At 39.8% G+C, this 25083-nt stretch overlaps 1 protein-coding gene across 1 annotated transcript in view; it reads left to right on the top strand.

Moving 5' to 3' along the window:
• Positions 1-8034: 8034 nt before the first annotated feature.
• The window catches only part of LOC127372480 (integrin alpha-5), a 43880-nt gene continuing 26831 nt past the window's right edge, over positions 8035-25083 (top strand). Inside the window, exons 1-10 of the mRNA XM_051416213.1 lie at positions 8035-8451; positions 17912-18036; positions 19954-20054; positions 21381-21504; positions 22250-22311; positions 22460-22505; positions 22694-22819; positions 24025-24069; positions 24394-24437; positions 24646-24702. Of these exons, the coding sequence (XP_051272173.1) occupies positions 8252-8451; positions 17912-18036; positions 19954-20054; positions 21381-21504; positions 22250-22311; positions 22460-22505; positions 22694-22819; positions 24025-24069; positions 24394-24437; positions 24646-24702 (930 nt within the window). The 5' untranslated portion in view covers positions 8035-8251. The remainder of the gene's footprint in view (positions 8452-17911; positions 18037-19953; positions 20055-21380; positions 21505-22249; positions 22312-22459; positions 22506-22693; positions 22820-24024; positions 24070-24393; positions 24438-24645; positions 24703-25083) is intronic.

Raw genomic sequence — 25083 nt, 5'->3', positions numbered from 1 at the left:
AGTCCATATAATCTCTGTAATTACAAACTCATGCTGTGCAGCCGAAAACTCTTAACCCACAAAACTTATATTTAGATTGAATTGACGTAGTATTTCATCATTCTGACTCATGAGTGTTTTTTTTATTTTCCCCTAACTTTTCCTTATTTTATTTCTTCTGGCATAAATGGGCTTCCATATGTTTAAGATGTTAAGGGCTTTGCATCCATGTCGACTTATATGTTGAGCTTCAAAGTTCCTCTACCTACAAAAACCTCAATATACAATTCCATAACTGGTGAACTCCATCTGCTGAAGATCATGTGATATGATTGAAAGCTTCAGGAAAACCACTAAATAGACTAATAGAGGTGGGATTGTTACTCTCAACTGCTATTTTGAAGGTCAAGGATGAACTTTGAACGTCAATTTTTCAACACAGATTGAAGCGTTTGGTAGTTACTCCCTGACGTAACTGCATTGATCCTTTTGAGGAAGCAAGGTGAAGGTAAGTTCTTACATGTGATCTTGTTTCTCATGACTTAACCCTTAAATGGGCAATACATATACATGATACAAATGAATTCATTGCTATTTTCTAATCTATCTAGATTAGATATTTCCTCCAAATATGACTTTGACTTTCTAATTTACTCCCAAGAAGATACATTGCCCATTTAGGGTATACATTTACATTTTTCCCTACTTTTAGTTCATTAGCCAACTTAAAGAACATTTTCTAAATAGGGAATTTGCCACTTTTGTATAAAAAGGTTTGAAATAGTGTGTCTATGGGAGTGTGTCTGAGAGAGAGAGAGAGAGAGAGAGAGAGAGAGAGAGAGAGAGAGAGAGAGAGAGAGAGAGAGAGAGAGAGAGAGAGAGAGAGAGAGAGAGAGAGAGAGAGAGAGAGAGAGAGAGAGATTTTGTTCAGATATGCTGCCATTCTGGATTTTTACACAGATGAGAGTATGTTTTTGCATGCACGAAGTCACATGACCTGACTACTTGAACCGCCCTTTATTGTTTTTCATGAAATAAAGTGCACCCACTTAATGACCTTCCCCCCACAGCCTGTAAAATGACTGCATCCCCCAGGATACCGAAACCATTTAAGAGGGTGATCAGTTAGACTTTTGCAATGTGGGAGCAGTCCTCAAAGGCCCATAAAGGTGCATCTGAAGGTTATTAGTGACTTAAATGCAATAGCTGGAGTTGCTGTCTTGGAGGCAGGAATAAAGGTTGGAGAGAAAGCGTGCCTGGGCGCTCTTGTATTCCAGATGAGATATACTGCTGCATGTCTCTGTCAAAGTCTCTATTATTGGTGTAATCCTCATTCTGCACCATTCCTGCTAAATGAAGTCACCACAGTGACACAGGGACTTTGTGTAATACTGGCCTGACTTGGATCAGACTCCTCTTCACCCCTGATTCCTGGAAGAAGAGCATGAGACCAGTTAAAGTAGCTATGTTTTTGTGTGATTCTCATCCGGATGTTAGAGCTTACATGGCCTCTGATTTACAGCTGCCAATGAAGCGGGAAAACATTTTTCTTCTTTGGAACATTTTCCAATGCTCAGACATTGACTGATTAATACCTCTTTTAACCTACAGGAAGCCTTTTCAGGTGGATGTAGGCATGGTTGCCGTTTGATAACAGCGCTCTACGCTTTTAAATTTCCTTCTTAAGAAAAACATAATAATGAAGTATTTATGTAGCATTTCCTCCCTGAGCGTTACTCCATCCTCAACTTCCTCCACAAAAACATTCTGCTCTTGCTTTCTCTCTTTGTGTCGCAGTGAAAATGTGCCAGTGACTGAGGGATTGACAGACATTACTGCAGATTACTGGAGACATTTCTGAGTGGAATATTTTTCAGGCAGCCTGAAAGATCAGGACAACCACACGCAAGTCTCCCCTTCTGATAGAAATCCAACATGAACAGAGATACTGTTATTTATAGAGTTGCTCCATCACTGAGAGGTTAATATTGAAAGGTGATATTCACAGTGGAAGACTCTGGGCTCTGCTCCAATATGAATATAATGAATTGTTACTTGTCTTTTTCCTCAATGAGGGGCCTTTATATGGGCGAACATCTCAGAGGCCTGGTTCTTCTCCGCAGGCCTCGTGCTGCTCTGCTTGTTTGTGGTGTGAGTTTTCCTCGCGGCTCCTCTGGGGAGTAGGCGTGTAGGTTACACGGGGCTAACTGCTGTATTAGCTCGGGTCCATTAACAAGTAGTGTTGTGTTGACAAGGCGGATGATAGATAAACTTGTACAAGGTCTCTGGGAGGGCTATAGAGTTTCAACCACTGCTCGGTCACATTCATGCAAATGCATTTATAGTTTTACTGTTCATACTGCTGTGTATTTATGAATGTTTTCAACAAATTGAAAAGTTGAAACTGACAGATTATAGATCACACACTTGCACTGTGATAGCAAAAAGATTGCAGGGACACAGGCATGAATCATGTCGAGTTACTCCCTGTGGAAAAGTAGAGAGGAAGTCTTTAATCTTAATTTCTTCCTGTAATGATATTCTTTTTCCTCTTCCCCGGTTCTCAGGAAGATTAGAGGTCAGACAAAGGTCAGAGGTCGTGCTTAGCAACACAAAAACATCCCTGGTTGCGACTCAATGACACTTCTGCAGGGTGGATGCTTGTTGACAGATGAAGTCAATGAGAGACATGCTATTGGCTCACACACAGCTGTATTTACTGAAAATGTCTTAATAGAAACAGTAGTTGAGCATCTTGAAACAGCAGTCGTTGTTTTGTTGGTCACTTGGGGGCAGTACGTCACAACACTGACGCAGTGTATCTTCACCTTAAAGTTGTTATGTTGAATTATTAGCTAACTGTTGCCTATCTACAGCCACCTGACGAATGTTGGTCTGATATTCACTCCCCCTTTAAATCTGTTTTTGGTCTCTACCAACTCCTGGAGTCTCTTCAACTAACTACTAAATGCTCCAGCTAGTCACCAGCTAGTTGCTAAACTGTTCAGCCATTTGGTGCTGGACAAGTAAAGTGGGTTTTTTTAGAAATTAGTCCTAGCTTTTTTCCTGAAAACATCGGCCTGCTGCTGCTAGAAATGAAGTTGATGATAGTGGTTAAAGATAACCAAAACTTTTAAGTTGAGGGCAGACCAAAACAGTGAGCTGAAAGACGCTAAAAACCCTCCATATGGGAACTGCAGAGTTGGCTGATCATTTCCTTTGGACTGTCCCTATGAGTGACATCTTTCACATTAAATATAGCCATTTGATTCATTGTTAATGTAAAAATATTGATTATTGCAGCTTTAAAGGTTCCTTTTGGAGTTTGTGACCTCTTGTAGCGCCATGGAAGAGTGCCCCCGTTTTGTTTATCTAGTGCACGCGCACCAGGACGAACCTGTGCACAGGTGGTGGTAAAACACCATGATATGCTGCATTGCACTGATGAAGACAACTATCACTCCTTGTGCTAACTGTTACTTACCAATATACTGAAAACATAAGAGGTGCTACTCACCAGAAAAGACATACTATACTATACACTGGTGTTAAGAACAACAGATGGAAAAGCTTTTTCATAGCTTTCATTTTGATACACTGTAGGTTGATATTAAGTACAAAAATAGTTCCATAAAGTCATGACCCTAGGTGTCTGAACGTCTGAAGGCAAAACAACGTCTGCTGTTGTTTTAATTGTGGTAATCATCTGGCTTCCTGTGTGTGTAGGTGGTGAATGTGTGTGTGTGTAGGGAAGAGTGCTCTTTCCTCCATCTTTCAGTGCTCGAGACGACATGCAGACACTCCCTAGTAGGTGTGTGTTATGTCTCTTATCACCTTTACTCTGACACAATGCAGACAGTGCTGTGTTTGTGTCTATGTGTGTGTGTGTGTGTGAGTGAGTGTGTGTGGGGGTTGGGAGGTAATTTTGGCTCTGAAAAGACATAAATAAAATCCCCCACATGGCTGGCGAGTTGACCAGTGGAAAATGAAACCCTTTAAACTTTACAAGCATCCACATAGCAAAATAATTGCAGAAACGCTGAAATAGGTGTTCCAGTATGCTTCTTTTCTCAGGCTTTTCCAATTAGCCTGCAGATGTAAGTAGCACAGCAGGTCTTTGAGCTTTTGCAGTTTCAGCGTGCTACTTGTAGCTTGGAACGTGCTCTTTTTTCCACAGACTTGAGCCAAATGAGTAAAGATCATCCGTGTTCACTTTTTCCTCTTTTCTGTCTTTGAAAAAAACAGAACTGAGGTAGGGTCCATGCATCAGACAGAAATATCACTTCCTTTCAAGTCTGATTGATCATTCTTTAATGTGATAACTGCCCTTTGGTTTGTGGGCTAATGTTCACTGTAGAATAAATGTAGAGAGCCAACGCTGCACAGTCTGCATATTTAGCTCCACAGTTTGACCCTCTGTGAGGTTACAGGTGTCATTCATAGCAGTCAAAGCTAAAGCTTCCTCTGATGCGAGTCCCACCAAAATAAAACCCTGGTGCTTGATTTGGACCAGGGAAAGTATTTGTATCTGATAAGTAAGTTTAAATACACAGCCAGGGTTTTCATGTCATAAGGAAACAGCATGTGGATCTATTGCTACTGTAATCTGGCATACTTTATATGGAAGCCCATTTCCGCCAATGTGCTGAAAACAAAAAATAGAACCTGTAACACATAATAAAATGAGATACTAAGAAATTACAATATAAAGAAGGATGCTGTTTTAGCCCAGCTTTAAATTGCCCATTTAAAACTTTAAAGGTGAAGCCATTGAGCTGGAAAGTAAATCAAAACAGTACAAAACAACAAATAAAACTGGTATAATACTGCTGGGGAACTGGCTTTGATTCCCCTGGCGCTTCCCCATTTCCTGTTGTGAACCATTTTAATATAAAAGCAGTGGATGTGCCCAGCTTTAAATTCTTTACTTTAAAGCAGCCTCAAAAACCTTTTGTCTTTATTCTGGCGGCCCCTGTGGACATAAGCAGTAGTGTCTCTACTGCCTCATTTTGTCAGTCTCAAGGGTAAACCGACGGAATCCACCCCAGTGGCATTAAGAATTACTACATAGAAATTGCCAATCTTTTTGCTGATGGTCTCGTCTGTAGGTCATAGGCATATTACATTTAGACTATTAGTTGCTGGTATCAAGCTGGTGCATTCAATTTTCAGTTTCCTTTCAGGAACCAACTCACAGTTTCCCACAAGCTCTTGAACAACACAAAAGCTGTTTCAAAGTTGGCTGCTCTTTTTCAGTTTTGCAGCAAATTGCACAACTTTGACTATTTTAAACAATTCTTAATTTTTAAATCTTTTTGGGTGTATGTTCTAAATGTACACAAATATGACTGCCTGGGCAAAAGGAAAAACACCACTCAATGCCATAATTTGTAACTATTTACAGTAATGCTGACTGTACATGGTTTGTAGTAGGATAACAAAACTCTTGCTTTAGAGGGACATCATATGCTATTTACTGTCCCTTAGAATAGGACTGCTCATTGTAAAGATTTTTCTCAGTGCAAAACCAGCTGTTACTTCACAGAGTGGCTCTGAAGTGACAGATAATACAGTATTACCTCATAACTAGTGTTTCTGTATTTGCTCTAATAAGCTAGATTACAGGTTTACATTATTAAAATGTGACATTATTGTTGGTCTGTGAATGCAGCTGTAAGGCCATCTTGGGGCTGTAGTACTAACAACATGTACTGAATGGTTGTTTAATGTTGGGGCATGGCATATTGCAGTTCTTACTTCATGCCAATAGAGGCCAATAAAGGTCATAGATTGACCGATGTCCTTATAACCACAAATAAATCCTGGGGAATGTATCTTGCATATTATCATAACTATTTCCCCAAGCCTTTGTTTCACAACTATGACTCTAATTGTAATCATTTATAACCTATTTTATAACTTTGGTGGGCAGGTAAGAAATAATATGATAAAGACTTCTGTGCCCAATTCAAGTGTCCACTTGAATTAACTATTTTATTGTTAACAATGTTGCTGTTTAAACCTCTTAATGAAATAAACTGCTGAATACAGTAACACCCAGCATCCAGCACATTGGCTGGCATTGTTAATTTATGAGGGGAATTATCAGTTGCTAGAAGGCACAGTGTACTTCCTCTGCGCCACGGGAAAATATGTTCTTACAGAGAGAAAACTCTCTTTGTCCAAACTCTATTGCCTTTGGCAGGTAACGCTTCTTGACTCACGCTTCTTCAAATGTGGGGCCCTCTTTTCCTATAGGCTACGCACACACGGAGCCACACACACATAACCATGAGGAGACCTACAAATAATCACGTACTGTATGCTTGCCTGCCTGTCAGTCTGCCATGATAGCGAGTTCAGTTCCAACAAAGTGATGAGAGACAGAGCTGAAGATGGAAGTCTGTGGGTTTTCCAGGTTTAGTCACACTGAATTGTGTCTCGACATGTAGAGTATGTCAGAACAAAACCAGAACTTTCTAACAGTGTGTGAAGCATTGCATTCCCCACTGTACTGTTTCTGCAGGGAGATATTTCTTATTCTATTTACATCAAACAGACTGAACATGTGACACACTTACCTGCATGACATAATGTCAGTTGTTCAGAGTATCAAAATAAAAGAGGGACAAAGTCACACACACAGTAAGTCTCAAGTATTGGCTGAAGTCCTGAGTAAAATCCTAAATGTTGTGGTTTGAGTCCTAAATCAGTCACCAAAATGCTGTTTTTAATTTTCTAACAGAGTCAAGGTAATAGTAAATGCTTTTCAATATTTGCGTTTATTACTTTCAAACTACATAACATCTAAAGGTAGTATGTAGTAAAGGTATGTAAAGGTTACTCTTATAACACAATAACACTTTTATACTTTTTTTTTCTTGACCACACACATCAGCATTTACATAAATGTGTTTATCTGGGGTGTCATTTTTGGCAAAAAGCACTAAAAACCCAACGGTTGCACAACCATCGGTCCAAGTGGATGCAGGATACACAAGGCAGCCATCATGCGAACACGTAGTTATAAGCAAGTATATTTCCAGCTTTAGCCGCAGAGCGACAACTTGAGTGACAGTTAAACCACAACATTAGTTACATTACCTTCTGTGTTGTTGTTTGCACTATATCAACATCAGTTTTAGTTTTAAAATACTCTGAGGACACATTTTTGATGCTAAATCTTTTGGTTTCCATTGTCTTTTCTAAGGTTACAGGTTCTGTTGTCTTATAGAATACACGTCATCTTACTGATATTTCTTTTCTCTTATCTTTATTTGGTGTTGAGGTAATCCAAAAGTAACGGAAAGTAATCAAGTTACGTTACTGAAATATTGTGGATTGGTAATTAGTAATTGCATTGGATTACATTTAAGTTTTAAAGTAACTCTCCCAACCTTGTATTTGTCATGGTATTGGATTTCTCCAGAAACACTTACTCCACCTTTAAGTCAAACTTCATTACATTGTGAGGTCGATGAAATAAAACTTTCTTTCCAGCACACATTTTGGAAGAAAAAGTGTAACGACACGGAGGATGGCTCAGCTCTAGTCCCCGAGAGACTGCAGCACTGGAACTGGCAGCCATTGTTAATGATATTAATTACCCATGCACATTTCCTGTCGTGACATGTTAAAATGTCTGCCATGAAAACCACTGGAAAAGTTTTGTTATGTAATACCACTCATCCATATTGGGCTGCAATGAAACAAAAATAAATAAATATATCATAGGAAGCTGCATGTATGGTTTTCTCAGTATGTTTTCTATAATCTCCTTTTATTTAACATAGTAATCACAATGTGTATGTAATACTTAATGATGAGTTTGAATTGACTGTATCATATTCTATTGTAATGTTCTGCCACCTTTAGCATCGGCCTAATAAAAGATTGCTGTTATATCTGTGATTCTTTGTCTTGGCTTGTTTTACTATATTGCAGTCTTTTTTTTTTTTTGGGGACCAGACTGCCTGGTAATATTTAAAGCTCCACCCCAATGAGGTTGCAATGATTCCCCACCTCTCTCTCTCTCTCTCTCTCTCTCTCTCTCTCACTCACTCACTCTCTCCCACTCTGTCTAACTGTCTTGCCTTTCTTTACATTTCACCACTCGCTCTGGATCAGTACACCGGACCTATTGGAGCTGAAGGGATTATTTCAGGACACCGATTTATGACCACGACCCGGACTGTCCTACAGAAGGAACAGCACGGATGATGCGTGTTGCGCTTCAGCCATTCAATGAGAGAAGAGACGCGCAAAAGAAGAGATGGGCACCGTTGCTGGACTTTCACCTACCCGGTCGTGGGGAAAATGTTGTCAGTACACCGTGTGGGTTGTACCTGTAGTGGTGGTTCTGCTCCAGCTTTGCGCGGCTTTTAACTTGGACACGGAGAAACGCGTCGTTTTCTCCGGACCCCGGGGAAGTTATTTCGGCTATTCAGTGGAGTTCTTCAGTAACTCATCCAGGTAAAGTCTCCACGCATCATCACAGTAAAGCTTGATGTTCTCCCTCGCTTTAGCAAGTCACTAAGAGACAGTTTATGGACTTCTCTTCAGTTCAAAATCACTACTTTATAAATATTACTATAGGTTTAAAGAGTAGCTGACCTCGGCAGTGGTAGTGGCCTTACAATCTTGTCCCTTATGGAATCACCATTGTCTACCGGGTCTATATGCCTACCTTACATTATTTTTGCTCTCTCTATAGCATTCCCAATATTAAACTACAATATTTTAGTTGTGCCTGTACTTCTGCAGACATAGGCTACTTAATAATTTTTTTGATTTTACCCTAGAAAAACCAGATTTATTCATTTAACTAAAAAAGTTGTTGAAACTGATCACATCAACATTTCGAAGGAACACAAACTCAATTTTGTATGTTAAAAAAAACGTTTTTACTTGCAATTGTAAGCCGCACTAACTAGTTTTGTAAGTTATTGAAACCATTCTGATTAATTAAGTTTTACTAGGTAGGCTAATTTGTTTTCGCAGTACAGTAGTTTTTTTTACTGTGTACTCTAATATAGTGTTTCTATTGTTTTTATCTAGTAATAGCATTTAGTTTAGGTTAGATTTTCTCATGGTGGTATTTATCAACATTAAAGTCCCCTCCAATCAAAAAACAGTTTGTCTTCTTGTTACTACAGTTGGATGTTTGAGCTTCACTGTTTGAATGCTGTCTGTGCAGAGTTTGACACTAGAAGGATGTTTTCACATTCATCTGCTCAAAGTGGAAAGTTTCTCTGTGCTCATTGAAAATCTGATTTTAAGGGGCGGGGCCTACCAGCATGATTTGTGACATCACAAATAGTTTGGAAGTCAGTCCTGGTCTAGTAAGCAACTTAGACATCGTGATGTAGAAACCACCAGTGCACATACAATGAGAATGGACTTTACAGTGAAGTAGGAGACATCTTGTGTCCATTCATAGATTCTGGTATTTTTAATGAGGCAGAGGGACTAGTTACCTTTTTAAGGATTTTAATGTGGAAATTATACTTTTTTCACACATTATTGTTCCAAGCAGACTATTTGTGTATATGTCTTAATGCATGTCTGGAGGGGATCTTTAAGTCAGTGATGTGTTTGTACTGCAACCTAAGTTGTTTTATAAGTCTTCTATAGATTTTTAGACCTTGTCATTAATGTCCAGAAAACAACATTTCAAAGTTTAACATTAGTCTTCTGAATATTTTTCAAAGTGATACAGTGATGGAAATGTTAGGGTATAAAGTTAAATGTCACTCACATATACCATAAAGCTCTCTCTCTCGCACGCGCTCGGTCTCTCTCTCTCTCTCTCTCTCTCTCTCTCTCTCTCTCTCTCTCACACACACACACACACACACACACACACACACACACACTCTCTGGATTCCAGCCAAAGTATGATTGGAAACAGGCATGCAACTCTGTCTGTGTGTGTGATTCAGAGAGGAGGGGGTTAACCTACAGCAAAGTAAGAAATGCTAATCACCTCTGAATATATACTAAAGGGACAGTAGGGGTTTCCTGCTGGGTTTTTTTTGTTGACAGATGAGGACCTGCTGAGTGAGCTAAAGTCAAAGATCAGACATGTACCATCACCTGTTTTTGCTCACTGAGAAAACTCTCCTTTGGGACCAGTGTGGAACACACACAGTCATCATCCAGAAGTATCTTAGATATGAGTGAGGTGTGAAGTATGTCATCTCATGTGTTACCATTAGGCTTGATAAAGTCACAGAGCTGTGCATACCCGATGACCTTTGAAAAAGGCAGAAGGTTATTTAATAACACTTACTGCTGCTCTTAGAGTATTTCAATAATCCTAAAAAACTCTCTTAAACACTTGGAGGAAAAAATATTATGTTAACTAATTGTGCCTCTCTTTCCTCATCCAAACAAAGATGGTAGCTAGAAATGATGAATCTCCTCTCTCAATTTGTATGACATAAACAAAAATTTGAAATGTGATTATCGGTGTGTTTTAAGAGAGGTCATATGTCATTTTGGATTACTTGGAAACAGAGTTGCAACGTAATCAGCAGGTTGAAATATTCTTGTATTATTCAGTAGACATAATATTTTTGTATCCAGATGTTTAGAAAAGTCTTTGAGGATTTTGGGAATACCTTTAGAACAGTACAAGCTTTGTAAAATGACCTTCTGTTTTTTTCAAAGATCACAGGGTACTTTTTGGAAAATCAGATGCTTAGCTTTGTGACCTTAATGTAATGGCAACATTAAAAAAATAACTGACTATTGATGATGTTGTAGGTTGGTTCAATATAACATACAGGGCTCCTTTTAGTTAAGGTAGTCTGTGTGTTTCAGTGGATGTGTTCCCATATGTATGCTACTGTGATACAGCAGACTGTCTGTAGTTTAAAACCTCCAGTCTGAATTGAGGATTACAGAAAACTCTCTCCTTTTCTGCGGAATCCACCATGTTGAACCGCCATGTTTCTACAGTAGCCCAGAACGGACAAACCAGACAATAGCTCTAGATAGGGACTTTTTGCATTATTCGCGGCCACCGTAGTTTCTCCTACACGGTTGGACAGAGTAGTAACAACAAATTCTTCCTCTTAAAGAAATTTAAACAATACAATACTGTGTAACCGACATAAGTGAGACTGTTAGCTGATGTAACTACTTTCCTCTACTTGTGTTACACTGTGTTTAACTATTTACCATTATCCCATAATTGTCAGTTGTTGCCACAGTGGCCATTGTTTAACAATTATAATAGTCTGACTTGCTAGCCAGCTCCAGTAATATTACCTGCAAGTACAGCACTCTGCTAGCATAAGTCAGACATGGACACATAAAGTAGGATAATGTGCATTATGATTAATAAATACTGGTACTTTACTTGAGGCTTTACATTTTGACTTGACTGTATTTTTTAACTTTACTCCAGTTAAAAGATATTCTCATAGAATATGTTGCTGTAGTAGCCATCAATAATGGAGTAGTTAGAGTGGACAACATTAATGTGGCCTGATTACAAGTTAACACATGAAGAGTTTTTTTTATCACTTCAAGACATTCATGGATAGCTGACGAGATACTACAGTAGGCCTACAGTTACTGGCTGATAAGCTGATTGACACGTAGGACAATCTGACTGATCAGTGCATTTATGTCTGTTGAGACAGTCAAATACAGCACTGGTCCAGCCAAAACGCCAGCTGCTCACAGCTGCTGTTGTTCAAGAGCTGATGACCTCTGCAGGATATTACAATACCTGAAACCCTTTATAAATAATAATATAATGATATTATTTTATCTTTATGACAACTGGGGTAGAGCAGCTTGTAGCAGACACTATTTGGTACAGCTGCTCCTGTAAAAGGTCAAACTGCTCAGATCTTTGCCATATAAATCCCAGTTCGGCCTTATCAGCTCTTTGTGTCTCAGTTTTTCCTCACTAACGTCCTCAAGGGCTCACCGAATATTTTCTTGTGAGGAAATTGGTTTAGATTTTCTCAGTTTGCTTAACTAAGCTTCTGGCACTCAGAGGGCATGTTGTCGAGTAATTACTGAGATGTTGATTTAGACCAATTTGTACAGACCAAGCCCCCTTTTTGCAGTAGTTTTGCTCACACTGAACAATACGTCTTTTTGTTTTTGACCATATTTATATATGTTGACAACTTACAATTACTGTTGAACATCTGTTCATGTGAATCTGGTGGTTCTTGTTCTGTGGTGGGAAAACGCAGCAGGAAGAGGATGCTTTCCTGAATGAGGGAGATGTTTTCCTTCTGCTGATGGGATTGTTTCTGCTGGTTGTCATGCATTCTGACAATTACTAGACTGTTTGGCTGTAGGGAGCCTTGTTAAGAGTTGCTCCTCCTGTTGTTTACCATGCCATCTCTGTTTTCACTCTCTCAGCACACATCTAGTTCAAGTCAGTAAAATCTAGTTTAGGAGGTGGGCATCAAGTTTTGGCAGAGCTGGTCCACTTTGACCAAGTTGGAGATAATCACGACTAAGCAAGAAATGAGTGAGGTTTGGAACGTTTTAGGTGTTAATAAGGGACTCCGTGATTTTCTTTTGCAAAAATAGACATTTTATGTTTATTTTTTACTTTCATTGTCACTGTTACATGTTTTAACTTTATCTCAACTGACCTTCCTTGACCTGGATTACCACTAAATGGACTTTATTTAAATTCTTTGTAGCTTTGACTAGCATTTCATTTATGCATTGCATTGGGGAACAATAGTACATCAACAGTAAACTAAAAAATCTAATCTTTTTTTAGTATACATACATACAGTAGCATCATGGCTCAGGGATGGCAATGTGTCGGTCCACTGCTTTGGTCCCGACTGAAATATTGGATGATATACAACAATTGGATGAATTGCCATTAAATTTGGTACATACATTGGTGATCCCCTCAGGTTGAATCCTACTGACTTTGATTATCCTCTTTTGACTTTTCCCTCTATTGCTGCATGAGGCTGACACAGAGCTTGTTTGAGGGCACCTGATTGTTTCCCATTGTGAACACACTACATAGCCTACCCACAGCCTGCACAGAATGGGCCTATAGTATGGAAGGGGGACACAGCCATTGAACCTGATGTCAGTGAACTTTGTTATGTTTACCAATGTATCTGTGATCTCTACACAGAGATAGGCACCAAATGGCTAATGTTGCTCGCAGAATTTTACTGCAAAGCCAGTCACAGTCAGTGCTGTGTTAGAATATACTCTTATATTTGATTATTTATATATAAAAATTACTTATTTGTGAGCAGAGAAGTGTCTGTTCCATAGACTGTATAAATAGAAATGGACGTAGTCTTCATGAGGGCACCCATAGGTTTCTGAAGAGCCATTGTGTCAATTTTGGTAGTCCTGACTCGGCTCCCGGCCAATCCAAAGATGGGCATGCGGCCATGCCCTTAATTATGTTAAGTTTAAGCCTAATATAATTCAAAGTTAAGTGAGTTGGGCATTTCAACATGGGGGCTTATGGGGGCCGACTCACTTCTGTAGCCAGCCCCAAGTGGCCGTTCCAGTAACTGCCGTTTTTTTCCCTTCCGTGCCTGCTTCATTTGCCAGCCAAGGAGGTTGCTACTTGGTCCGTTCCTGACATCAGAATTTAATTTGGACAACTGAGCAAATGTACAGTGTTGAACAGTGGGGATGAGACGCTTTTTCTACTGCCGCCTATATCTTAGTGCATCTTTAATGTAAGTTAAGTTACCTTGCACATTTGGATAAAACACGACATAATGTATCTTAGCCACTGACAGCAGGAACGAAAACACTCTAATTGTGTTGGGTCAGAATATTCTGGGCCACCCACATATATATGCGTTTAATGAGTGTATTTACATGTTAACCAAACAAAGCAGATATTTGGGTTTAGAATCTGGCTCATATAAGAATCATATCCTGTTTATTATAACAACCCAGATAAAATATTTAGAAAACTGAAGAGGGTTACACAGAGGCTCTGTCAGTTTCATTTCTGAATGTAATGGAAGATCATATCATTATACCTGAGTGGTTCTTAACCTTTTTAGCTTGTGCCCCTTAAAATGACCCCTTGTCACACGTTTAATATAACGATATACCATGAGCAGTTCAACCAAAGCCATTGTCACTTTCTTAAATAGTTTTATTTAAATAAGTTTAGAGGCCTGAGTTATAGGAGAAAGGAAATGTCTGTGTTTTGAGTATGTTATGATGCATCTGAACAGTTAAACTGAGCAACACCTGCCATTAGGACATGACTTGCTTCAGAATAATGTGGCTATATAAATGCATTCACTGGAGCTCATAAATCCTTTAGTAAAAATTACATGTTGCATCCTTGACCTCACCATGCCTCCAAGCCATTTCACTGTTCACAGATGTCCCTTTTGAACGTGAGTTACAGGAAAGGAATTCTTATTTCAGGTCTCAACAGAGGTGTCCATCGTCCCACTCGTACACATCGTGTTGTCATGGAGGCTGTTGTTGGCTGTTAAGTTTTCATTATGAGTGCCTTTAATTGACTCAGAACCACATGTTACAATCCACACGTGCAGACATCACAGGGGGTGGAAGTGGCCTAAAAGTCCTGTACCTTTGAAAGAGAAGGCCACTGAAAGCCTGCACCCTGGTCGGCTGAGTGGCTGTGGAGTGAGTGGTTTATAAGGAAAGCTCATCCAGCCATGTAAATATTCCCCTTGTGCTCTCCAGACAATTTGGGGGATTGGGGGGGGGGTTACTGTCTGATCTCTGCTAATGTCATCAGTCACCAATGTCTTAAGTTGTGCCATTCGCTCTGGGCCAGGCCTTTTTAGCAGGGCTGTCTGAAAACCTTGAAAGTGTAGCTGATTTGTAATACATGCTCACATACTCACACACGCTTGCACATGTATGTTTGCATGTGGGTATACATCTATGCAAACAAATGCTGAGATAATGTTTAGCCGTACCACATATTTTGTATCTCTCTCTTGAATATTTGTCATTCATTCATTTCCAGACAGTGAAAATATGCATAACTATCCCTGATACTTCTTCTTTAGTCTCCCACTCTTCCTTGCACATTTTCTTTTTTTTTTTTTCTTTTGGCTTTTATTTGATAGTACAGCTGAAGACAGACAGGAAAGGGGGCAGAGAGAGAGGGGATGACACGCAGCAAGGGGCCGCAGGTTGGATTTGAACCCTGGGCCACTGCAGCAAAGACTCAGCCTTGGTACATGGGTCACCAGCTCTACCAGTTGAGCTAACCGGGCGCCCCCTTGCACATTTTCTTATGAAACCTGTTGAAGATAGATGCTTAACTTGCAGATAGCTATAGTAGCTTGCATGGCGATAGCAGTTATGACATGAAAAACTTTATGGATTTTGCAATGCAGTTGCAGAAATAGGTTTCAGTTGAAAGAGCCTCTCTTCTTTGCAAGAACAGTAAAATGTTTACATCTTTGTCTCGATGACCGTATAAATTATAAACTAAAAAGAAACCATCACCAAACAAGCAGTTTCAATGAAGGATTGCCATTCATTTCACCAGAAAGAGCTACAGTAATTGCACTCATGTCACTACCACTCAAGTTTCATAAGAGCCAGCTGTTGCTCTTCTTTCAGTATAGCAACTTTGTGGCAAGCTTACTTTAAAGCTGCTGTAGTCAATATTTTTTATATTTAGGCCCCCTCTACTCAAAAATCTGTTGGATGGTGTAGGTTGGATCTTCAATGTTCAGAATGATGTATGTGCAGAGTTTGACATTAGAAGGATGTTTTCACATTCATCGGCTGAAACTGGAAAGTTTCTCTGTACTCATTGAAATCCTGATTTTAAGGGGCGGGGCCTACCAGCACGTTTTGTGACAGCACAAATAGTTTGGAAGGTCAGTCCTGGTCCAGTATGCAACTTGTACAGTGTGATGTAGAGTTGAAGCCGCCAGTGCACATCCACTGAGAATGGACTTTACAGTGAAGTAGGAGACATCTTGTGTCCAGCAGGGAAACTTTAGAAATGAACAACATTTGCACATTCAGAGATTCTGAGATTTTTTTATGATGTAGAAGGAGTAGATTACTTTTTAAGGATTTAATGAGAAAATTAACACACACATTATTGTTCCAAGCAGACTATTTGTATATATGTCTTAATACATGTTTGGGGGGGATCTTGAACAATGAATTAAACAATTATTTAGAATATAAAAGGGATCAAAAGTGACAAATCCACAGAGAATAAAACCGCTCTGCAGTCCCCCTCAGTTTTTTTAACGTCTTTTAGCTCATTGTTTTGGTTTGATAAGGCTTTGATGAAATGAAGATTTATTTACTTGCCATCATGAAAAAACTACACTGCTTCTTCAAAGGCACCTTTGGAAACACTGGTTTTGAAATCATACATTTACAGAGGATAAATGATTACAATGATGACTTAGACCTCACGCTGAGGATGCAGAGCATTGTTGATCATAGATACTGTAGATGTTTAACTTTGAGCAGTAGTGTTGGACATGGAGTGTATCAAATATTTAAAAACCTCCATGACCAACTGTAATGACGGATGTGCAGAAATACAGTCCATATCAAATGAGTGCAGTGTACCTTTTAAGCCCCCTTAAACAGGAGCACAGGACGATAATGAGCCTTTGTGCTACTTCTTTATGGTAGAACTTAGTAGTAGTACGTGATTCTCAAAAATGTTTTACTCTCTTTATACCAGTGGTTCCTAAACTTTTTCCTTGTGGGACAGGCTCATTGATTAAACCAACAACCCCTGACTTAGTGACATATTTTATGGCTATTTCAGTACAGAACAACTGTTAAACTGTACAATGATTCCAAATAGTGAACCAAATAACAGCAGGAAGTTTGTGTAAAATGGCCAATTTGGATGAATTTTGAGCAGATTATTACATCAGAGATGTATATTTTTAGGAACTTTTTATACAATTCTCTGTCTGTGTCATGTATTTTCTATTTGTTTTACCAATCATACATACTTAATAGTTATATATACTTAATATAATACTTTTTTGGGACAAATTTAGTGTTTTCTTCTCCCTGACAGTCATTGTTCTATGTTCTGTCCCTTTGGTTGTTTAATTGTACTTTTCCAATGTGGGACAAGACTGTTTAGCAGAGAGGGAGGGCATGTGGATTTACCCTCTGTTCAGGTCTTCAAAGTTTACATCTTAAATATATAATAATCTAAACTTTAAAAATATATATCTCATTTAGTTTTCTTCATAGAAATCAACGAAATGCTAAGATATAGGCCTACTGTGTATAATTGTCAAGAAAAGCTTACATACCTTAATATCAAGAAGGTCTTACGACCCCCTGTGAAGCTTTGGTGACCCCTAGTGGGGGTCCAGACCCCCAGGTTGGGAACCACTACTATATACTATGACTGTTTAACTAATGTTACATTTAAAATATATGCGATATATTGCCTTGCTTACATTATTGCAATATATTGCAATATATCTAGTGGCAACCCCTGTACCGTGATACTTATTACTTACATATTGCCAGACTAACACAATTTGGTTTAGTTCTGATTAAACAAATATTTTCAGATATTGGGAAACGCACTGATTTGCTTTCTTGCTAAGAGTTAGGTGACGATATTAATACCAGTGTCATTTCTATACGATAAATATGAAGCTAAAGCCACGAGACTTTTCTTTAACGTTTTTAATCAAATAAAAACAAAATGATTATGATAAATCTGAGGCATATGTAAGGAAAACTTGTTTGGATCAAGAATCCAACCAGTCACTTGCTCCACATTTACCTTTCAGCCCCTTTTTACCCTTCCTATGTGTGTGACATGTTTATATGACAAGTTAAACGCATGTAATTTTAGATCGAAACCATTGTTTCTTGGTGTAATGATGGACTTTTAATGGACTCAGTCCTAACCACAATCTTAAATGTTGTTTTCCTCTCTGCTGTCTAGTATCAGTATTTTGATCGGCGCTCCGAAAGCCAACACCAGCCAACCCGACATCACCGAAGGAGGAGCTGTGTACTTGTGCCCCTGGAGCCAAGCTAACTGCAGCATAGTCAACTTTGACAAGCAAGGTAGGGTGTCTTGTTAAATCCAAATTGACGGTCTCTTTGTATCCACACAGATGAAAATGTGATCTGTGAGACATCAAGCTCAATATTCAAAATTTTCCCTACATCATAACAACACAGCAGCAGTTGGTAACTCAACATTGTTCCAGGATATAAAAATGTCACTTTCCCTAATGGCACTGTTAAACAGCTGAGACAGGAGTGTGCAGTAAAATCTGCCTCTAACCAGCCATAAAAGTGGTGGAGAGAAGCTATAGGTAGCATCCCGAGTTAAGCACCACTGTGCTTGACCCTGAGGTCAGAAGTAGGGCTCCCTACCATCTTACAGCTCCTAATCCAACGATTCTCTGTTTTGATTGAGACCAGCCTTTGATGCCCCCCCCCCGTGTTTCAATGGTGGCTGAGGATGTTAAGGTCTCCATTTTGGGACATTGGCGGTGTTTGTAGTGTTTTCACAGAGCTTTGATTTCCTGCTGGACTCGGCCCAGTGTTGTGAGCGCTCTCTAATTAGGGCCAAGTCATTACGGGGACAAGGACCCCAGAGGACCCGGGCTGCCCCCAGCTTTGCCAGAAAAATAATCACCTCCATCAGAAATACAGGAAGCGATAAGGACCACAGTTTGAGGATCACAGGGTCTGACTTATCGTACGCTCTCGCATGCCGATATCAAATGGCGGTTTACACAGACCGAGAGCTGCGGCTACGCAAACCCTGTGTACATAAATACACACCTACCAACTGTTTACTAACTGATCTGCAGACAGCCTCTGAAACGTGATACACATATATGTTCACACACGTACGCGCGTATATACACACACATGCTTTTACACTCAGTAGTCTTGCTTTTCCCATTACAGGCCTCAGGATTCATGGTGTGTTTGAGGACACAGCCCAGACTCCATTAACATAACAGGCCCACTGAGTTGCAGCCAGGAGAGTTTAATGTCACCACTCTGCTACAGACAGCAGGCACATATATCAGAAAATATACCACAGTAAAAAATACAGTTACAGGCATATTTAAGTATGATTTTGATTTTGTTTTAGTGCTTAAACTGGGAAAAAATTAACGTCAAGCTTTTTCACTGAGGCACATTGAAGGCATTAGGTTTTGTCGGATGACTTTTCAAGGATGCTGAATGGCAAAATGTTGGCAAATCCCGACATCACACATTTTTATTTAGTACCTGGACCATGGTTTTCCAAATCAGAAACTTGTTTTTACAGTGTTCCATAGGACATAAAGGCAACCTGGCTCACCTACCTGGCTCTAAAACAAGGTTTGGAATATCAATCAGAGTAGAAATATTACTGTCGTGTCTTTCCAAATTAATTATTATAGCAGCATGTTGTTGAAAGCAAAAGTCATGGAGGTGTAATGCTGCTGAAGTTGCAAAAGCAAAACCTTTGGCAGGCAATCACACACACACACACACACACACACACACACACACACACACACACACCTAGTACTCCACCACCCCCTCCCTCATCACCGTTCCTTGCCTTCGTACTGCCAGGGCCTCTTCTTAAAACAGACCCTGACAATGAAGTACAGCCGTTTGGGTTACAGTAACAACAATGTCCAAGTCCCTTTGAGCTGTTTGATGTCTGCCATAGCATGGAGGATGGATTAAGACTGCAGACCTCGGGAACAAGGCCATAAAATATCCATGTAAAAAGCCAGGAACATGTGGGGAGCGCTCTCAAATGAAGTCCTGACAGCACAAAAATCAAACACCAATGACAGTGGGATCTTTCACTCAATTAAAATAGCAACTTCTGACATCTGAAGTTCACAGTTTCTGAGGAATGTGTAGCAACTATGAGTTATTCAGTCACAAACGTGCGTAAATAACAATTAAATATGATTAAATATGCTCTTAAATATGTTTTTCTTCTTTGTTTTCTTCTAGGTGATCGATATTTTTATATAAATGATGTGAACACTCAGGTTGAGTTCAAGTCTCATCAGTGGTTTGGCGCAACTGTGCGTTCCCATGGTAACAGCATCCTGGTAAGAATGGGTCAGGGTCTGTTTACCTGCATTATGCTGTGTGGTTACATGCTGTGAAAAATGTTTTAAATTCATCTGCTACTTAAAGATATATTTCAGTGCACAAAACAACAGGCTTAAATTGTTGGTGTGCTAGCAGGAGGTTTTCAATATGGAGCTGTGGGACTCCATGTGGGGTCGCTTGATGTACAGAGATGAGAAACAAAATAACAAGGCGACAACTCTTTTACTATATGATTTGATACTACAAATATTGCCACTGTCCAGAAAAGGTTTCATAGTTTGTGTTAAACCTCCGATTAGCTTTCTTTCATAAGTCAGACACAGTAAGAGTGACCCTTTGTTTGCATGTGATGGCTACATTCATGATATCGTGCTAACTTAGCTGGATGACATGGGCATGGAAATAATAGAAGAGCATTGTTCTTGTATTGCAGGGTAGACTAGTTGGCACTGCTACCACAGCCTTGCCTAACAATCACCCATGAGTATGGCAAATGACAGATACATTTCCGCAAATTAAACAGAGCAGCACACAGCTGCTGCTTAAAAGTTGGCCGATGTACAATATAGTAAACATCTGAGACTGGCTCCCATGTGGTGGATATGCCATTCTTGAACAGTGCTATTTCAACAACTATTATTAACAACCTGTTATCCCACAAAATCTAGTTGGATAATGCTATGCTACCCCTCGGCCATGGAAGTAGGCACTTCAGAGCACACATTGTTTCATCCATAACTCGCACTTGTTCTTGTGTTTTCCACTTTGGCCAAAAAATGAACCCACCCTCCACCCTTAATGACATGAGTATATTTCCTACCGGTTCAGCCACTTCAGCATGTTTAAAAGACTGTGTCTAGTTACAGTTGCTAGGCTATGTTTTGCAAATGTTTGAGGGAAGAGTTTAGCAATGGGTCAATTTAGCATATGGGAGAATTATGCCTTCAGGGCTTCCTTCCAGAGCATCTTTCTGACCTTTAGGAAGTCCGTTGAAGTAGTATAGAGCAACAAAGACTGCGTGGGTAGGAGGTTAACAGTCGCAGTGTGGTTAGATTTAGACATCAAAACCACTGGGTTAGGTTTAGGAAAAGATCATGGTGTGGGTTAAAATAAGGGGAGTTGAGTTTTGGTTTCACAGGGGCCACAAACAACGGTTTCCTGTATGACCCATCCAGCCAGACCTCCTCGTCAGCACTGACTTATTATTGTAACCCAAACTGTAATCTTTTCCTAAAGATCATGGTCAATCTAACACTTTTCAGCCAGCTAGTTTATTATGGTTAGGTTCTTTTGTCATTCATCTGTCTCTCTGTGCTCCCCAGGCTTGTGCCCCCAGGTATTACTGGAGGACCGAACATGACACACCCTTCGCCGATGTTACAGGAACCTGCTACCTCTCTGTAGATGGCCTCAAAACATTTGTGGAGTATGCCCCCTGCCGAACAGGTGATTTAATGCAATGATATCCAACCTCCGGGCGAGGTATGGCCAACATGATAGCAAAGTTACCCTAATCCAGGGGTTAGCAAAAATCAGACTCCTTCTCAGAGTCATAACTTGGTCAAATCTGAACACACAGACATGATACACATATTTTACAATTCTGCGTGACTTAAACTTCCAAGATGTCATTGTCAAAACATTTATGAATGCTCTTAAAAATCATAGCACAAATATGCCCCTTATTACTCCAGAACTTGCCTGAGAATCATCAACAAAATCACAGCTAACTGAATCCATGGCAATGTTATACTTCCTGTTTACATCCTCCAAAGCCCCCCGATTATTCCAGGACCTAGTGTAATTATTCCCCAAATCCTAGTAAGGCAAAGAATAATGAAACAAAAAAAACTAAACCCATTAATATGAACTCTTTTGGCATTACACTATCAATGGTTTTTGACCATACTAAGACTCTAAATGTCTTAACAGCATAGTTCACTGACACTGATATTTGCCCTGTGATTCAAACCTGTGAACAGTCTTTATTTTAAGTTCTTGTTTTCTTGATTTTTTTTACAGTTGGTATAAAATGTGTTTGTATTACATAGAATACAGTGTTTGTCTGTAATTCAGGTTTCTCACACTGGAGAACGCTGCCCTCAACAGAACTGGATGCTAATTGTTTTTTTAGATTTCATGAAACAGAAAATGTATTAGTGTTTCCCATGTTTTGTGCTGTTCCTTACAGAAAGACATGGGCCTGCTGGACAGGGCTATTGTCAGGGGGGATTTAGTGCAGATTTCACCAAGGTAAGACAAATATTTGTTGGGGTTTTTGCTGGTTTTTACATCACACAGTCATCGTTTCTGTGGGGATTACGTGCATCAGATTTGCAGAGTTTGTTTGAAACTGGTGACACACAGGCTCCTCAGCTCTGGCTACTGATATGTGTTACAGGATGGGAGGGTTGTGCTTGGAGGACCAGGCAGCTTTTACTGGCAAGGTGAGCTCACAAGAATGTCGAACGGCATGGATTTTTACAAGATATCTTCCAATAGATTTTTCCTTTGAACGAATCAATCCAGGGTCTCTGTCAGTGACAATGGAACAATTCACGAGCCAGAGTTCACAAGTCATGTGTCTTATTTTAACCTCTAACCTTTAACCCTTTGTTACCCATCCATCCTACAGGTCAGCTGATCTCAGCCACCACAGACGAGATTGTTAAAGCCTACTACCCCTCGTACTTTCTGCTCTCAGTCGCCGGGCAGATTCAGACACGACAGGTGCAGGGAAGCTATGATGACAGTTACCTGGGTGAGGAAATACACTTGAGTCCAACAGGATTATTATGATGTATTATTAATACTGTGTTGTTGTATTGCTGTTGTACATTTTTACATTTTCAAGCAGCAGGACCTTGATTTAAGTCAGCTTGTTTCTCTGAATGCCTATTCATTGTTCCCAGAGGATAATATGTGAGCAGTTAGTGACCCCCTAACCTTTTACCTAGCAGGACTTTAGTAAGAAAATCAAGGAAAAATTAAACAACTTGAAAACTAATACTAATACTTGAAAATTCTCTCATAGCATTCAAATTCCCCAGAGAAAGAATTCTTTCCAGTTTGGACACTTTGTGAGCTTTCCACCAACAACACCCTCATATCAAATTGTCATCTTTGTACACAGAAAACAGAAAAAAATAGTTGGATGGCGATAGATTTGCTGTCGACATTCTGTCTCCTGCCCTTTCCTTGTGTTAAAATATCAGGCCAAAACACATGACTCATGACATGACTCAAGATATGTCATAATCTAAGGCAGATTGCCAATTAATGTACTGAGCGCAATCATGCTCCCAAGGGGATCAATTTATGACTATTACAACCTCATGGCCCATTCTCTACTGCTATCCTCAGGACAAACCTTTTGCATTTTTAGCTCACTTTAAGTAGCAAAATCAACAATATGTGATTAACTTCTTCCAAATGTTCAGGCTTTTGGGGCTTTATGAGCTTTTTCAGCATCTGGTGACTGCTTGCAGAGGTTTAGGGGCCACACTGTTGGGAAGTAGTGTAGGGTAGCTGACAGATTTGGGTGTGTTATGCTAGTAGCGGCTAATGTAGCCACGAGCAGTTAGCTTCAAGCTGACATGTGGAGCGGGTTACAAAGGTCTGATAAGCTAACCTCTTCTAACTCCACACCCACACAGTTTTTCATTTTCAAACTCGTAGTCTTTAGCCCCAACTGACGCCGACTCAGGTGACATCACTTGAGGCAATTGAACATATTTTGTGCAGCTTCCTCTGGAGCCACAAAAGGCTGGGTACAACCTTTTTCAAATACGAGTAGTACTCCCCAAGTGGAGGCTACCTGCTCGATGCGGTTGTGTTGCATTGTGGGTGATGTAATTAAAAAGACACTATCTCCAGTCCTGCTGTATCTATTGTGAATGTTATTGTAGTGCAATGGTACATTTCTGAAGTACTGTTTTCACTCTTCACTTTTCATGTCTCCTGCAGGTTATTCTGTGGCTGGTGGCGAGTTCAGTGGGGATGATGAGGAAGGTGAGGGTCATATTTACAATACAGAGAGCCAAAATGCATGGCTGAGTACAGGGCTTGCTTACCCCGACCTCACGCTCGGTCTAATGTTTAACTGCTCAGTCTTAACACACGATTGTATTGTGACAGAAAGGGATTATCTTTCAGGGAGCAAGAACATTTAGAGACCCAGAGAATAACAAAACATAAATCGGTGTATTAATGTGTTGTTGTTGTTGTTAATCAGTCATACGCTTTTTAAAAAAATGTGAGGTAGTTATCAGTGTTTCTCTGTCAGTTTTGAAATTACCCCTCCTAACCTTTTGCCCTTTGCTTTTCTTGTTACAGATTTCATCACAGGAGTTCCAAAAGGACTCATGCTGTATGGTGTAGTAAGGAGTCCGCACATTTTCATTCTACACCATTTCACAGCGCAAATAGTCTACGAAACTTAAAAATATATACATGCAGTGTACTCAGACATGCAGTACTAATGAATAAAGCTGAATAAATCTTAGTAGTATAATGCAATATCATGTATTTTGGGATTATGAATCACAATTTATAATCAGTAATGAGAGTTTGTCTGTCTCAACATAGGTGTCCATATTAAATGGAAGGGATCTGAAGTCTCTGCTCAACTTGACAGGGGAGCAGGTATGTGCACATCTGGCTAGAGATTTTCTGTAAGAGCCTGGCCCCTATTTTAATATTTGGGTACACATTTAAAGTGGCATGTGTGAAGGGGGGTTTGAAGATGAAGGAATTTGCCCCATGGAGAGGGGGCCTATACCAGGGTCAGGGGTCTAGCTTACTGTATACACCGCTCATAGCCTCTAAAAGCTGCAAATCAAATCCAGAAACAGCAGACCAGGATAGTGTTCATGTTGTCACTGTATTGATTCAGCATGTGCTTTTGAAAAGGGAAGTACTGAAGCATGGCAGGGTTGGTCAGTCATACACTAGCTGAGATTTTAGTCATATTGCTTTAAATATAACCCACAGATGAATCACAAAACCTTTGTTAGCAGACAGATT

Source organism: Dicentrarchus labrax, unplaced genomic scaffold, assembly GCF_905237075.1.
Source record: "Dicentrarchus labrax unplaced genomic scaffold, dlabrax2021, whole genome shotgun sequence".
Lineage (NCBI taxonomy): Eukaryota > Metazoa > Chordata > Actinopteri > Moronidae > Dicentrarchus > Dicentrarchus labrax.
Note: the sequence above shows the minus strand (reverse complement) of the source record. Positions and strands in the feature narration are given on the sequence as shown.